The 17,306-nt window shown below is 44.4% G+C and overlaps 1 protein-coding gene across 2 annotated transcripts in view; it reads right to left on the bottom strand.

The window, feature by feature from the left end:
- LOC139693935 (beta-1,3-galactosyltransferase 1-like) overlaps positions 1–5,802 on the bottom strand; it is a 104,666-nt gene extending 98,864 nt beyond the window's left edge. For both annotated transcript variants that reach the window (XM_071592279.1, XM_071592288.1), the window contains exon 1: positions 1,955–5,802. In XM_071592279.1, the coding sequence (XP_071448380.1) occupies positions 1,955–2,071 (117 nt within the window). In that variant the 5' untranslated portion in view covers positions 2,072–5,802. The remainder of the gene's footprint in view (positions 1–1,954) is intronic.
- Between the last annotated feature and the right edge of the window lie 11,504 nt (positions 5,803–17,306).

Genomic DNA, 17,306 nt, shown 5'->3' with positions numbered 1-17,306 from the left:
AGGGTAAAGAGGACAAGAAGGCTCGGGCGTACCCTTAGCGGGTTGTAGGGAATGAAATGTAACGTGAAGTCAAAAGAGAAGTGGTACTTCGCTTTAGTTAGGCCACAGCTAGAATATAGTACGCGGTGACTATCAGGGATCCATGGGAGAAAACGTTAATCAGGGACTTAGATGACGTCAAGGTAAAATCCTCTAGGTTTCCATAATAAAAAGACTGTGTTTTTCCATAGATTTTTATTTTCAGGTACAATGCGTTTCCCCAACTTGCGGCATCATCAGGTACAAATTTACTCAACAAACAGTGCGAGAATATATATGCTCAGGATAGAGGGGGGGCAGGGAGGGGAAGGAGGGCCGGAGAGGGGTGGGGGCGATCGGGTGCGTTGAGGGGTTGGTTTGACCACCCTTAGGCTAGTTTCTCGGAAAGGAGTGAGGAGGGGGACGGGAACAATTGATCGTTACAAAGTGTCAAGTTCTCGCACTGTTTGTTGAGCAAATTTGTACCTAATGATGCCGCAAGTCGGTGAAACGCGTTGTACCTTATAATAAAAATCTGTGGAAAAGTACAAAGTCTTTTTGGTGTGGATGTTATATACTTCCACGAAGTGAAACCTGAAACATTAGAATATATCCTCTAGGTTTGCTAAATAATTGCCGCGATAAGCCAAAGCTGGTATCCTCTTGATTCTCGAAGAGAGCAGGCAAGAGAGACTTTTAAGAGATACGGGGCATCTTGAGTTTTCTTGCCAGTCAGGGAATTATTTTGGCTCCAAATTGTATTGATTAGGTCAACTACCGTGATAAACAAAAAAGGGATAGACACCGTCACGTAAAGGTTCAAACACTATTTGTCTCCCGTTGGACGATGCACAAACAGAACAAGATCGAAACCAAGAGCACGAAAAAATTAAATCAACTTGAAAAATAGAATTTGATGAATTAGCCAAACGCAGCAGTTGTCGCATGATCTATATACAGACGTATATACGTAGAGTTGTAGTGCACGAGAGTTTCATGAGAGTTAACAATAATTCATGTTGATAGAAATGAGCTCTTACGGCTAGTAGTATTAAATAAATGAAAAACTCCTATAGCCGTAAACAGTTTACCTTTCTAAACAAAGTAAAAATGAGATTAGTTGGTTAACGCCACAAGTCAGGATGGGGTAAAAAGGTAAAAATGAAAGGGATAAGAAAGGTGAATACCTTTTACCCCATCCTGACTTGTGGCGTTAGCCAACTAACCTCATTTGTACTATGTTTAGAAAGGTAAACTGTTTACGGCTACTGGAGTTTTTCATTTATTTAATAATTCAAGTGTACGCATGAACTCATGTTTCTGCATATACGTGTAACCGGCGCCCTCCACCTCCACCGGCGCCCGCCCAACACCTCCCGTCGCACGCCCTGAAGGCAGCTCGTGGTGTATTGTGTACATGTAGATGTATCGTTTGACAATTGATTTAATCGGAACGGAGAACTGAGAAAGTAGAGGGGAGGGTCCAGCAAGGTAGAACAAGAGACATATTCAGATCAAATTAATAGGGTTGCAACAATGAAGAACCTAAGAGAATTAGCTGTGGTTAGGGGAATTATAATACTTGTAGTTAACCAGTTTTCGGCTTGAAGGAGTAATGAATAAAGCTATAAGTAAAAGTAAACTAAATATCGTGCAGCAAACGTCTCACGTGATTTATTCACGGCACACATTTTCCTTCAGTACACCTTTTGAGGAAGATACCCCGAGACAACGATACAAGTCTGAATTATTCTGCGAAATAATCTCCACGTGTCTTTCACAAGGTCAGATTTATGTTGCCAAATCTGCCGACGTTTCCATGACTGACCTTGCCAGCTCGGCAGCTAAACCACCTGACATGGTGGGAAACACCGACAACTAATAGGCCGGCGAACGGCGCCAAATTCTCATATTCTAAATACCTTCCAGTACTCACCCTATGTATGATTTCATCGTCGCTGTTCTCAGCGAGCAGGGCATCTTCCCCGTAGGTGTCCCATTCCTCTCGCGACAGCCTTCCATCGCGGTACTTGATCGTCTTGTGTAGTCGCATGGCGGCATCGGCGGCCACCGTCGCCGCTGGTCAAGAGCGCGCCCTGGGGTTAGCGACGCTCCGTCGTCGTCTGCTTTCCTCTTCCGCACCCACTCCTCCTCGTCGCCTGGGTCAGCTGAGCACGAGGGTGGGATAGGGCGTGGGCAAGACAAAAACGAAATAGTAATAATAGCACGTGGCCGATCAACTCTTTGCGCCAACCCTGCGAACGTCCGGCGTCTGCTCGGCTCCCCTCTGCCGCCGCCCTTCGCTCTGCTCCCCTCCGCCGCTTCCTACTTCCGGCTGCGGCGAAGGGCTCCCTCCCGGTCCTCTCTCTCCCGTCCGAGCGGGCGGTGCAAAACGTGATGACGCAGGACGTGGATTCCCGGAAGTCTGGGCAGTTTCATCGCATCCCGTCGCACATGCCGGTCCCATAACCTTCCCCGCGGCGCGAGTCGCGGATTCGCGACGCGTGGTCGTCGCCGGTTAGGGGTGGACACGCAGAATCCTCTCTACGCCTAATAGCTACCAGCATCATCCCCCAACTCTCCCGAGAGTATATTTCTCGCTCGACGTTGCCTGTACGATTTCCTCACTATTTTAAACGGACGCAGAACGTGACCGTGGATCCGAGGTTGGAAAAGTTATTATTTGTACACCCACCCGAGATGGTTGTTTTTACTGAAAATATTATTAGAATGAGACATCACTTTCGATTACTTTCTCCGAAACACGGTCAGCGAAAGTTTTTTTCTTTTTTTTTAAGCTTTCAGTAATCGTTTTCACCTTGGTCTAAATCATAGTCCTTTCGGCCGATTGTTTCACACGCAAAATATCCACCTTCACGATAATCGCGATGGTTGTCGTTTTTGTTCACTTCTCAACGAAAACACACAGAAGTGTCAAGTCCCCTCGCACGAATACGCCTGGTGGAAATACCGGACAGCATGCGGGGCAGCTTACTTCCCGCACACTCTTTTGCGTTAACAAGTGAGTCGGGGGACGGACGAAAGCAGCTCCATCCACTCCCCTTACATTAGCCAACCCTTTCCGTCGACAAAGGGAGGATATAGCGGCAACGACCTTTCCTCACGGCCAAATTGCTCCAGAGACCGGCTGGGTCGTCGTACTCGATGGGGAAGGAATGTCCGACGTGGAGGGAAGAGATTTCGTATGGACCTCTGTCCGGCAATCACGAACTCGCCTACCCGGAGCACAGGTTCTCGGAGACTGCCTTTTAAGAGAGCGAGGCGGCGTGCGGGGACCGGGTCGGGGGAGTGAGGGGATAGAGGGGGTTTGGAGGGACGTAGATGGAGGGGTGCGCGGGAGGGAGGGAAGGGTGGATGGAGGGAGGTCGGAACGGGGCGGGTTTTGGCGAACCGAACTCTCCGCAGTCGGAGCGTGTTGTTCCTCCGGCGACTCAGCGCAGCGCCGGGGAATTTCGCTTCGCCGGCCGGAGAGGCCCGCTTCCCGCTGCGGCGTTTCGCCAGGCCGGGAAACCGCCGCGTGGGAAGGCCACGCGGCGAAAGACGAAACCGACCTGGAGTCACACACACGTCTATCCCTCCCGCCCGCTCACATTTTCTCTGTGCACCGCTTTAGGCGCGTCGAGGAGTCTGAATCGAAGTCGTTCCCCACGTGAACTCCCTTCGTTCGCTCTTGGCTTTCTCCTCTTCTCTTTCTCTCTACCCACCGGCGCATGTGTTGAATCCCGACACCTGGCTCACTCCTATTTTCCTCCTACCCCCCCTCCTCACCTCACGTTGACGTCTCAGTTCGTTGGCTTCGTCTATTTTTCCACTCTCCCGCTCCACAAAAACCACTTGAATATGTCTGAAAAAAACCACAACTAACGTTCCTTACGTAGCACTTAAATTTTCTAGGATGCTCATTAAGTGTTTCTTTTCCGCGTTTTCACGTCATCGTCGTATCTCGATGGGTGGAGTGCCGGGCTACTGACCGGAGGGCCCGGGGTCGATTCAGGATGACGTCTCTGGGCACCCTAAGCTTCATGCAAGCCGTATGATATTTCGATTTCCAAATCTTCATGGGACACCACATGTGGCTGGGATAAGAACCCCCAACTATCTGATATGTGAATTTACCCGCCGTTGGACGTAATCCTCACCTATCAAACCAACCTTCGGATTGATTACTGTGGTTGGCCGTACATTACCACTACCGATAATTCATTCCTTCCTCTTGGATTTCCCTTCCTGGTCTGTTTTTGATGTCGCCTTTTCCACCACCATCTCCAGGAGGTTGTTCCACACGTTTCCTCTGGGTAGGAAAGGCGAGCAAACAGGCGGGTGGAAAATCCACTCAAACGGATGGAGGTTGCACAAGTCGTCCGCCTTGGATGGGGATGACTCTGACTCACAGTTTCCTCCTGCCGCCGTCACACTCGCCTACTCGGGGGTATCATACGTCGCCATCTAGGCACAGCGTCCCCTGTCTCCCAGCGGCCGTCGCTGATGCATGTATGTGTCCGCGGCGTTAATATTAACCACGCCCATTGCCATGCCCGAGTTTTTTATTTTCGTCGCAAAACCCCTTTCGAAAGTGGCACTTTTAACATTCTTTGATTTTCCTACGAATCTCCCTCTCTCTCTCTCCCACGCTCACTCCCCCGACTTGTTCGTCACGGGGTAGCATTATTTGACGTACCATTATCATTTCCTTGAAGACAGTCCATGAAATGCTTCAATCGCTCAAACGAGGTAATTATTCCTCTCTCACCTCCTGTCCGAACTCGTCGTTGCCTCGTTACTTCCCTCCCCCTTGGTTGCCACGGATATCCGATGGATTAGGAGAGGATGACTGGGCTGCGAGCTGAAAATCTCCCGCCCGAGACTCAAGGGCAAGATTTCGCTTTTCTTTTTTTTCTCCCGTCGCTCTCAAACCCGCGCGAAAGGGTATAAATTTGGGGCCGGTGGTCGCCCTTTTAACTGCCTCCGGAACTTCGGTTGCCACCTTTCGTACGACTCTCCGCACCCCTCCCCCGCAAATCCCGTCCAGCTGACCGCGTGGGCACGATATGTCCTTGTCACGCCCTCCGGTAACTGGAATCGTAGCCGAGGTCACCTTGGAGCAATCTTGACTTTTTTCTTTTTCCTCCTCCTCCCCCCTCCCCACACACCGCGGTACTTCTTCCTTTTACCAGTTTCTTTTTCTTTCCGAATTGAACTTTGCCGTTTCGCTCGTGCTGGCGCGAAAGTCTTAAAGCGCGAGAGGTGTGGTCGGAGCGTAAGAAGTAACGAGGTCGGCGCTGAGATTTATTGCGGGCAATATCTTGTCGGCTTTTATTTCGATAGGACGTAGGCGCATCTTACCAGTTACGAAGTGGAAAAGGAGAACCTTTGGGGAAAATTTCCGCACTTGACATTCTCGCCGAAGTATATGTACACTTGCTATATTTTTTGGTCCGCCCCCCACCCAAGCGTTTGTTCCCTTCCTATTTATTCGACGGGGGTGCTTTGGTTCGTGCAGTCCAAGTCCGTGCGTGACGCGTGACATCGGCCGTGCGCGCACAAGGCTACGCCCACTCCCCTCCTTTTGTTCACGACGACACAAGTCCGGAAACCACTTCGAAGGGATGGCAAACGCTAACAATGGCGCGGCTCCCGTTCGTGATACCCTTCGATTCACGACTCTATAATTTGAATGAAACGACGCGCGTAGGGGACCTTGAGGATAGAGAGTTCTGGTGGGGGGAGCGAGTCGGGAGGGGAATGGGTCCGCGCTGAAGGGGAAGGGGGCGCGCCGGGGACAGTCCACATGGCACAAACGGGATTGGACACGGGCACCGGATATTGCTTTTGTAACAGGCGACGGGGGCGCCCCGTGGGTTGGGTGGGAGGGGCCAAGTGGGGGGGGTGGACGGCTGGAGGAGGTAATGTGGGCGAGAGGTTTGAAGCGAGCGGGGTTGGGGGGAGGGAGGGTGGATGGACGCGAGTGCAGGGAGGGATTGTGAAAGGCCCTGGGGAACCAATGGTAAATGGAGAACAATTAGCGAGTGGTGGTATATGGACCGTCCGGTGACAAAGCAGGAGAGAGAGAGAGAGAGAGAGAGATTTAAGAATTAGCAGTCCATACGTATTGTTCTTCGGGGAAATCCTTGGAACTAATGAATTGATGCGCTGATGGGGAAGTAATGTTACGTTTGCTGGAGGATGCTACGGGCAAATAAAGGCGCTCTTTCCATCAGTAGTGTACGACCCCACGTTTTACTTCTTATTCTGATGGAATGCGATGAGGAAATTGGTGATGTTAACAAGTCTTACGGCGGTTCTGGATCTCTCCAGATTCTATTTCCATGGGACGATTCATATGACCTGGTACGCCACGGTGTCGATGAATGAGTGGGCAATATTATTGGACGGACTGATGATTGATGTAACGACGTTAACTTTACACACCGGCTTGAAATGATCCCACTGATAAATTTTATCAACTTGAGAAGTAGCACAATAGTTTTCACGACACGATATTTTTCGGAAATATCTTCAAGAACTATGATTCCTTCACCATAAAAAATGATGCATTAGTTCGCGGTGCAAAACTTGGGCTAACACTATCGCAGTTTCACAAAGACTCCGAAAGAAATAGGAAGCGGGTCCGAGGGAGAAGAGCGATCCGAAAGATTTGCACAGACACCAAACACGTAGGGAGAACTTTTCTTTTCCAACATCCGGGAAACATTGAGCGGGGCTCCGAGGATCTGAGGCTCCGCAAAGTCTCTAAAAAAGTTATTCGCGATGTGGCGATCAAACTGCAGGAGACGACTAACGTTCATCGAAAACAGGAAAGAAGAAACACCAAAAACACCAACAGAGCAACGTTCGCGAAACGACGAGCCCAAGTTTGGAAACACCGGGTGGGAGGGTCCGGTAAGAGGGAATCGGAGACGGAGGACGTCACTCCACAGGGGGGAAGGAAGGAGGTGCGTCTCCACGTAATACTTTGTCGTCACGGGATGGGAAGAGATTGTTCCGTGACGTCGCTCCCTTCCGTGCGGCGCCTTTCGCACACCAGTGTTACCCGCGATGTCGTCGCTTCTCGCGCTACCCGCGTGGAACACGAGCGGAGTCACAGGACACGCGCGTGTGGGAGACGGAGAGCTCCCTGGCTCCCGCCATCCGACCTTATCGACGCCGGCTGGTGCACTGCGCGAGTGACGGTGGACGAACCCGAGAGAGTGGGAGAAAGGGGAAGGGACGAGAGGGGGAGGGAGTAAGAAAGCGGGCAAGGGGCCAAAGCGCGCCGGGCGGAAACCCAGCCGCCTGCCGCCGCCACGAGGAACGACGTGTGAGGGGAAAGGTTAGGGAGTGCGGGAGGGGAGGCGGTTGAGGACGGTGCAGGGGGGTAGGGTTAGGGGGTGGGGCGCGAAGAGCGCGCAGCAGAAGACATCACGGAAGATTTTCGAGCTGGGTCGTCGTACGAACCAAAGAAGAGGAAGGATTATAAGATATCGTAATGGCTTTAATCCATTGCACAAATCTTACGTGGGTTGGTCCTGAACACCCGCTATGTTTTGTAACAGAAACTGTAGTTGGCTGCGATCCCAGCAATTAATTTGAAAAATACCCTCGGCATTCTCCGATTAGCATTTTACTATAGTTATAAATCACATTGGGACCGCGAGTTCCTTGACTAAAGTGAACAAATGAGAAGCAATATCGCGTTTGTCTATGTAAATATGTTTTTCTGCATTGTGCTTGCATTATTTTGTCCGCGAGACGCCGATCGTGATGACGTTGGGTGAATTGAAAACAATGGGGTGATAAATTTCCGACGATGTTCCGATCGTAACCGTACTGAAGAGAGAATGAAAATGTTCAAGGTCGATTTAGAGGCACCTCGAAAGGCCAGGTGTGAAAGAGTTGGCGAATATTTAATGTAACATTCTGTTTAAAATCAAAGACATAGAAAATTATTATACTGGCGAAAATATGTTCACCAGACCAATCTGTCATTTTGCACTCGATTTTTTTCGAGTACAACAAAAGAAACCTTAAAATTTGTTCCAAAAAATATTGGTCAATCCGTTACGCGAATCACACAATTGGTGAGAAAACGCATATTTTTTTTAAGCTAATTTCCTAAGCAGTGAAAGATCTGGCAAACGGGATTTGTGGAGAGGGTTATCACAGTTAAGAAACCATATCCAGGATGGAGAATGGAAAGGAGAATGATGTTCGCGTTTGGGATTCTCTGCGAAAATTAAAAGAAACATTGTTTCCCGTAAACATCCTTCACCCTTTCGATCATTCGTAATCTCATTGAATTTATCGCAAAATCTCGGAGGCTGCTCTACTTCACTCGGTGTTGGTATTTCAGCTATGTGATGCTGAATGTGAATTCTCGCAATCCACACTTAAATTGTGTCTTCGAGTCCTTCCGCTCTTCAGGAATATTGTCGAGACCAGTAAAGATGAAAAAATGCAGACGATAAGTCAGCCCGAATGACATTGACGTAAAACAGGACCATTATTCCATGGGTAATCACTCTTAAAAAAGTCGATAACCACAACCATTATGGCCCACATATGGATCACGGCGGGCTCATCATTACCACGACGGTGACGTAATCCTCGTTCGCGATGACTCCGTGGATCCGACAGTAGGTTAAAAGCAAAATTATGCTCTCAACTTTCTTCCCGAGTATTCCGAAAATAAATATCAATGAGGGGGGTAGGGGGGATAAAAAAAAGGAATACAAACCCGCAGAACAATCTGTCACCGAGGCAACGACGTGGAAGGACAATAAAAAGGCCAGGAAGAAGGGAGGGGGGTGCATGCGGATGAGGAGAGGGTGTGTTGGTTGGAAGGAAAAGTGAAAGAGAGTGAGTGAGGGAGCTCAAGGAGTTGCATCACATCTTGCATGGAACTGTCGAGGGGAAAAGGGATGCTGGGGAAGGGTGGGGGTGGATGAGTGGATCGGGGAAAATGGGGTAGGGGTGTGAGGTGGGTCGAAGGAGAAGGGGCGAGACGAGAGAGGACGGGGAGTGGAGGGGGATTGTGCGGGGCATATCCCGAGTTGGAGTGGGGAGGGTTAGGTCCACATCCTCGCATCTTCGTTGAGAGGGGAGAGTTGAGGTTTTTTGCGTTTTTTGTTGTCGGTCGTCTCCCCTAAAAACTACAACTACTTGAAAGAAAGAAGGAAAGAAGGATGTGAGTAATAAATTAAAAGGAGAAGCGAGATAGCGGTAGCGAACAAAAACATAGAGAAACACATATAAATAAAAATCACACGTATCCAGAATTTTCGCTGGCCTAACCACCTTCCTCTCGGGTGGTGGTTTGCCTCGCCCGTGGTAATCCAAGGGTAGAGCGCTGGACTACTGATCGGAGGGCCCGGGTTCGATTCCCGGGCAATCCTCTCTTGGCAACTGCAGCGCCACCCAAGAAATGTGATTTTTCGGGTAACAGATCTTCCCGGGAAACCATAACCGGATTAGACAAAGGATCTGGCCTCCCTGTCCTGATGTGTGAATTTCACATGCCGTAGGGCTCAGTACTGGGTGAACTCTACAATCACCTACCAAACCGACATTCAGGTTGATTACTGTGTTTATGCTTTATATATATATATATATATATATATATATATATATATATATATATATATATATATATATATATATATGTATATATGTACATATATACATATATATATGCATGTGTATATATATATATGTATATATATATGTATATACATATATATGTATATATACATATATATACATATATATATATATATATATATATATATATATATATATATATATATACACATGCATATATATGTATTCATATACATACATACACACTCTTATTTGTAATATTTAAGTATAAATTTTTGAATTGATTTCCTTGTGTATTATTCATTTACTTTTCATTTATTTTTAATACGGTTATGGTTGATTAGGTGACATCCAGAAGAAAGTGTTTTATGAATAAATGGGCATTATAGGCTACTGAAATAATAATGCGCTAATAAGATACGGGAAAATTATGCTGGAGAACGTAAGGTTTTAACAAAAATACACATTTTTTAGGAATCTCAAAACAATTTCGGCTCCTGTCCAAGGATATATTAAAAAACAGCTTTTTTTAGAAGTGCGTTCTGTGTGTTAGCCCTAATATACATGTTATCATAACTCCAAAAATAAGTTTTAAGGACCTATGCCCCTGCAAAAATCCGTTCGTATGCTTATAATAGCACCTTCTACCACCTCTAGATGTTTCGCAGGCTCCTTCATGAACGTACGTTTGTGCATAATTACACAGATAAATATATGCATGTACCCACACACATCCACCCACCGAAGTGTCGAGGGGGAGAGAGGGGTGGGAATGAAATCATTGGAAAGGAGGCGACGGAAAGTTGGCTCGGGAGAGAGAAAGTAGAGAATGGACCCGCAGAATCCGTCTGCACTTCGGAAGGCCGGTTTTATGCCAGGACAAGAGAAGAGGAGGGAGTAGGGAGGAGAGAAAAGGAAGGAGAGAGGAGGAAGAAGTGGGAGGCTGGTACGGCGTCATGGGCGAATTGAAGGGGTAAATAAAGACTGAGATGCGGGAGGGGGGGGTAGTAGAGAGAGCGAAGTGGATGCAAAGAATGCTCACCTTTTCTTTTTCCATTTCATTCCAGTTCCACCCCTCCCTCGTCTCTCCCTCTTTACCGTTGTGTCCCTCCTTCCTCCTCTTCTCCCCTCGCTCTCCCTCCCTCCCCCTCTCATCCCTCTCTCGCTCTTTCGCTTTTCAATTTCACAGTCGCCTGACTCGACTTCGGGGCTGGAGCGCAGCGAAACCCTTCCCTCCTTCTACCCCCCCCCCCGACCCCTTCCAGTCCCATCCCTCCCGCGAGAGGGAGGGAGGAAGCGGCCATGTGTCATCGACGTCGGAAATGCACGACGCCAGCGCCCCCGTCCGGATAGTTGCCTTCTGGAGGATGAGTAATGCCACAGGGGTGGAGGTAGACTGAGGGGGAGGGGATTGGACGACGGGGTTGGGTAAAGATCACTTTTTTAATACCGAAAAATTGGGGCACAAAAGCTGGTTTTCTCCCGTGGTTGGATTCCCAAAAGGGATGCCGTGCTCTGGACTGGAGGACGCTTATGTCGTGGTGGTGTTGGTTCCGTTCGGGGAGATTATTTAAATGGGGCGAGCTCGTGTTCCATTACGTTATCGGGGGAGCTCACCTGCGAACAACTGGGGAGCTTTATATTGTGGTGTTGTGGGGTTTGCCGTCGTTGTTTCTTGTCATTAAATAAGAGGATGGGAATATTTATTTCGATAGAATTTGTTCTCTTGAAATTTTTTTGCGGGTGCTTCCCAAAATGAGCGATTTGCAACATATATATTAATGACGAAGTGCATACACTGTAAATATTATATTTTTACCTCAACTTAGCCACACCACGTTATTGTGTAAAATAATTTCTACATTGGGTTTACTTTTTAATTAATGGGAATATTAATTTATTACCGTAAAAACAGTGGAGTTATTTTTTTTAATAGGAAAGCATTCGCCAAAGTTTTGCAAATTCATTTTTTAATCCAACGGCTATTGACAATGAATACTCGTTGTCATTACAAAATTTAGATTTGGGAATAAATCATTTTGTCTGGAAACTCGATCGATGGTCATAAAATGCAATCCATAATCTTACCGAGAATGAATATACTACCTTGATCAAAAATTTCCCGGAATTTATTCAGAAAATTAAAAATACAAGTTTATTCATCTAAATCTATATTGTCCCCTTCAAAGTAATCCCCATCGACTGCAACACACTTATGCCAGCGCTTGATCCAATCCTCGAAACATTTTTTATATTCGGTTTTCGGTATGTCCATCAGTGCTTCCTGCGATTTTTCCATTACTTCCTCTCGGCTGCTAAAACGCGTTCCCCGTAATGGTTTTTTAACTCGATTGAACAGAAAGAAGTCACAGGGAGCCAAATCAGGTGAATTCGGTGGCTGTTGGATGGTATTTGTTGCATTTTTCGTCAAAAAATTACGAATAATGATAGCACTGTGCGACGGTGCGTTATCATGGTGCAAAATCCACGAGTTTTCTGCCCACATTTCTGGTCTCTTTCGGCGAATTGCTTCACGCAAACGTCTCATAACGCCCAAATAATACTCTTTGTTTACTGTCTGGCCTTCTGGCAAAAATTCATGATGCACTACACCGTTGTAATCCATGAAAACCGTCAGCATTGCCTTCTTTTTTGACTGAAAACGACGTGGTTTTTTTGGTCTCGGCTCATTTGGTGAACGCCATTCACTTGCCTGATGTCTGGATTGCGTGTAGTACTCATAAACCCACGTCTCGTCTCCAGTAATGATCCTTTTGATGAATGTGGGATCGGATTCAGCCTCGCAAATCATGTCTTTTGCGACGTCAACACGGTCTCTTTTTTGCATGAAATTGAGGTCTTTTGGAACCAACTTTGCTGCTACACGACGGAAACCCAAATCATTAACCACAATGTCTTGGGCGGATCCATAGGCAATGTTCAAGTCCTCCGCTATTTCTCTGATGGTTAATTTGCGGTTATTGACCAACATTTCTTTTACTTTATCAATTTTTTCACCGACTTTCGATGTCGATGGTCTGCCACTGCGTTCATCATCTTCGATTGACTCACGACCACTTCTGAACCGCTCGTGCCACTGGTAAACGACCGTTTTTTTTAGAGAATCGTTGCCGAAACACTTTTCCAACATTTCCAACGTCCGTGCGCCACTAAATCCGTTTTTTACGCAAAATTTAATACAAGTTCGTTGTTGCAAATTTAAATCCATTTCTGCAATTGTAAAAAATCGCCAACACACAGAGGGTAGATGTACTCTTGGCTACGTAACTTTTGCAAATGTCAAGTTATGACACTAAGATTTAAAGGGAATATCAACAACAGATGTACCAATTTAACAAAAAAACAGAACTCAAATCGGAACGATGGGAGCGCCACACGGTGGTTATTCCGGGAACTTTTTGATCAAGGTAGTAAGTGTGATGTGTTATTTTTGAAGGCCTTGCTGGAGTTAAGTGCTGATAATTATGCATCGACAACTGCTGAAGAATTTTTATTTAAAAATAGAAATTTTTTAAACATTTGTATAAGGTTCTTGAGTAAATGTTCTTTTTTTTTTTTTTGAAACTATAGGAAACGGAATTTTTGAGTCAGCTCCGCTCATTGTCGATGGCTCATGGTCGAGTGTTGCACACGTGCTGCAAATGGCCATGCTCTCTCGTCGTAAGGAAAGGATCACGGGATTTCTTTCACGAAATTTCAAATCGAGCATGTGTCGGCAGCACGATGAATTCTTTGTCCTTTTTACGACCGGCGCCCACCACATTTTCTGCCGGCTGAAAACAAAACTTGACATCAATTTCGATAGCTAGGATCATGGTCGCTTTTCTGATACGTACAACCATACAGTGCACCGGGTAAAGTGATTTGCCGAACTATCTTTGAGATGGTCGTGGTCCAAAGCGGAAGTCAAGTTGGCCAGAAATCCAAAGAATGAATTCAATTTATTTTCGGAGCGCTATAATACGGGAATTAAAGTTTTCGTCCGGTGGGCAATACGTTTATAGTTAGAAGATGGTAAAGTATTGCTTATGAATGGCACTAGTGATATAATATTTTAGTAGATAGCTAAAATTAATTTTACAATAGACTAATTAGCTGAGTACGACATGACCTCGACTTCGGAATACATTAAAAACCCATGTAAATACTATGGAAAAGGGGAATTATAGGAATGTAATTATCCCTCAATATCTTCATATTTACTTATTATGTACAGCCTAGGAAAATGAGAAAGGGCGTTGTTCACATCGCGTAAGAATGTAATTTTAATTTAGTCACCGGGCCTATTTTTTTTGCGCATTTCCTTGTGAAGTGTGGGCTCCCTACTCGCACTTTTACATGTGCAGTCTCTCCATTCTCAAAATAACTCATTCTTAATAAATTGATAAAATGAGAACAAACTTAATCAAGACGGTATTTCGAAGTTGTCCAAAATCGCTGCACATTTCGATCGTCGTGCCAGCTCAGTAACGATGGTCGAAATCACGGTCCTGGCTGACTTTTGGTACAAAGATCGCCGATTCCAGTCTCGCCTCCGACATGGGATTTGTTGGAAGTCCGGTCTGGTGGAAGGGAAACCTGATGACAAGCCAAGAGTGTTTATTGGGTTTATCCCAGAGGAACGCGGACCACCAGAGATGATCCGAGAGAAAAATATAAATTTTAATGAGCATTTTAGTCTCCACTTGCGGGTTCGTGCGGCAGCTTTAATTGCGTTTTTGTAATGAGGATACGGATTATTCGAAATATTGACTTCGTGGACTTATATAATCGTTTTATTTTCCATCAGAACTTTTAAAAGAATTGTTAGTGGGAAACACTTTTTTGTAACTTTTCCGAAAAATCCAGCACTTAAGTAGACAGGGATTCCAATACTGTACAAGTATGCTGATGCGGCCGAATATGAGAGATTGAGATTATACTTATGTTCATTAGTTATCTTAGTGCAATTTAATTAGTCATTTTTTTACAGGATCAATTCCTTTGTTTGTTTGCCAACCTTTTAAGCTCTCCAACCCATATGCTCTACACTAGTTCTTGGCGTGGGGTTAGGACAATGGTGAATTATAAACGAGAAATGGGTATTATTTTGAGGTTACAGTAAATAATGAAATAAGTTTCCGGATAGAGTGATTAAATTGATTTTTATAGAAAAGAGACTTTTTGGTAATGGTGAATTGAAAAAATAAACTATGAACTCACGGTGCTCTTTTTTCACAGAGCGCGTATTTTTTTAAAAATGTATATTTTCACAAAATTTTTCCCAATAACTCTTCATGAATGGAATTTTTTAATTTAAAAATACACATGACTGGATGTAATTAAGAGAAAGTTTCTTATTTTAGTGCAAATGAAGGAATTTTTGGTTGCATTATTTGAGAGTTAGGTATAGGCTGTTGAAGTTACTTAGGCAATATCTATACTCCTAGGACAATTCAAGGAGTGATTTTAAGGGAAAATATATTTTCTCCATTTAAACTAATTATTTTCTATACTTTTCCTGCAGTTCAGATAAATGTAGATGAGAGAGAGATTTAATGCTGGGATATGTGGATGTAATGTCAGAGAATATATGCTACATAGTCAACTACAAGCATAATCATTGTCTAATTACTATAAAACTGTTTGGTTTTCATTTCCATCCAACCATAATTTTGAATAAAGAAATTAACTTGAAGAAGCAAAAACTTCTAAAACCTCTAAAATTATATTACTAAAATTGCCATTCTTAAAAAAAACTTAACCTGTCCGTTATATAATCGTATAGTTGGAAGGTGACGTTTTCTAAGAAGCCATTTGGTTCATTGCTCACGAAACGTGAGCAGTGACAGCATTCTTTGCCAAAAAAGTAAACTCCTGAGGACGTTGATTGCATTTTAAATCAGATTCATATCGCTATTCGAGAAACAGGGTGTGCTGTTAATTTCTCTGCCAGTCATATAACTTATGTAATCTCTGGACTTTATCTCAAAAAACTAAAGAAATTGTAGAATTTATAGTTCTTTTCACTTCTTTTTCGCGCGCACACACACACAGAGACAAGGTGACTTTGAAGGGTAGAGATTTTCCCTATTTTACGAGGAACGAATTACAAAATTGCTGAAGCTGAACTTGCTTTATAAAGTGTATTGGAGTAATAAAATAACTACTAACTTGGAATCATTCATAAATTCTCTTGTTTAACTATATTGGCCATTTAATGACAGCTAACATCCAAACGCACATGCGTACTTGCCTCTGCCATTAATCGAAAGGATACACATCCGATGCTACTTTTACAAACTTCCTAAATAGTGGGCCTATCTACATCCGGCATTGCATTTAATTTCGACGAAATAACTTTGCCTATATCCTTCTCCTAATTTGTCAACTTTCCGCTTTTTTCCGCCATCAGGACCAATGACATTCGAATTTCCTATTACTTTAAATGATTCATTTAAATGTAGAAATTTCTAGTTAGTCAAAGAGTTCCAGGATCTCATTAAATGGATCTTCACAAAGTATCGCATCCGATATATGCGGAGAACTTAAATATTTTGAAACATTTGGCATGAAAAAATCTTGAAATTGACTGGAAAGAGGAACAAGTTAGCTATGTGTTTTATTATATTGCAATTCAGCTTAGAATTATTAGTAAATCTATCGATTATATCCTAAGAAAAAATCACAATTTTTCGTCCTCCAATAGCAATAAAATTCAGAGGAAAAATGCCTTTTGAAGAAGATGACTTCTATCTCAGTCGCTCATCTGATAGTGGGGAAAAATAGCTCACATTTTCCGCGGATTAAAAATTTGATGTTGTGACATAAGTCTTTAATGAGTATATATCAATAGCTCTCCTCTTCAAATTACTTCTAAAATAGGTTTCGCCGGCTTTAGCTGGTTTTTTAGCCAATCAAAAACTGAGATCGTTTGAATAAATATTTTATGCGGGAATACAAAATGTTTTCTTGGAGTCATGGGTCACTGCCACAAATTAACGCTTGAAATGACATCGTATATTAAAATCACTGCTTTTAAAACTAGTATTGACCACTTGCTGGGCGTTCGGCGTGGTACCTGTACGTGAAACTCAGTGGGTAGAGAATGTTGCATTAACGTATATCGTATGTATTCTCGGGTTCAAATCTAGGTAGATGCCTTCGGACGATCCAATTAAAAATCCAGCTGGTGCGATTTTTAGGTTCCTACAATGTTTTGGGAAAGTGAATGGTGTCATAGGTTTAATTCCATAGGTCTTTAGTTTTAGTTCAGGGTGAGCTATCAAAAACCATTACAATGAAAATCAGCTTTGAGATCATTTTTAGTACTTAGATTTATTTACAGAAAGAGATTTGGACCACTTAATGAAATTTAACCTGTATTAACACCAATAACAGGAACACGATTTAAAAAATTGTATAGTTCAAATGATTAAAATATTTATTTAAGTACGTAAAAAATAAAAAGTGCATAAAAAATTGGCTTTCGTGTATATTCGCTTTCTTTGGCGCTGAACTACCGGCTTCCACCCGCTGCTTCGACTGCTGTTACGTTTATGGCGTGTAGTGGTGGCCTCTTGTCTCATCTATGGTGACAAATCGCTGCACAAAGTTGGTCGGTTCCCTCTTGAATCGGTTCAAACATTGCTGCGAAAAGCGTTTGCGCA

Source organism: Hetaerina americana, unplaced genomic scaffold, assembly GCF_022747635.1.
Source record: "Hetaerina americana unplaced genomic scaffold, ioHetAmer1.1.p SCAF_1, whole genome shotgun sequence".
Taxonomy (NCBI): Eukaryota; Metazoa; Arthropoda; class Insecta; order Odonata; family Calopterygidae; genus Hetaerina; species Hetaerina americana.
The sequence above is the reverse complement of the archived record's forward strand: the minus strand, read 5'-3'. Positions and strand labels throughout refer to the sequence as shown.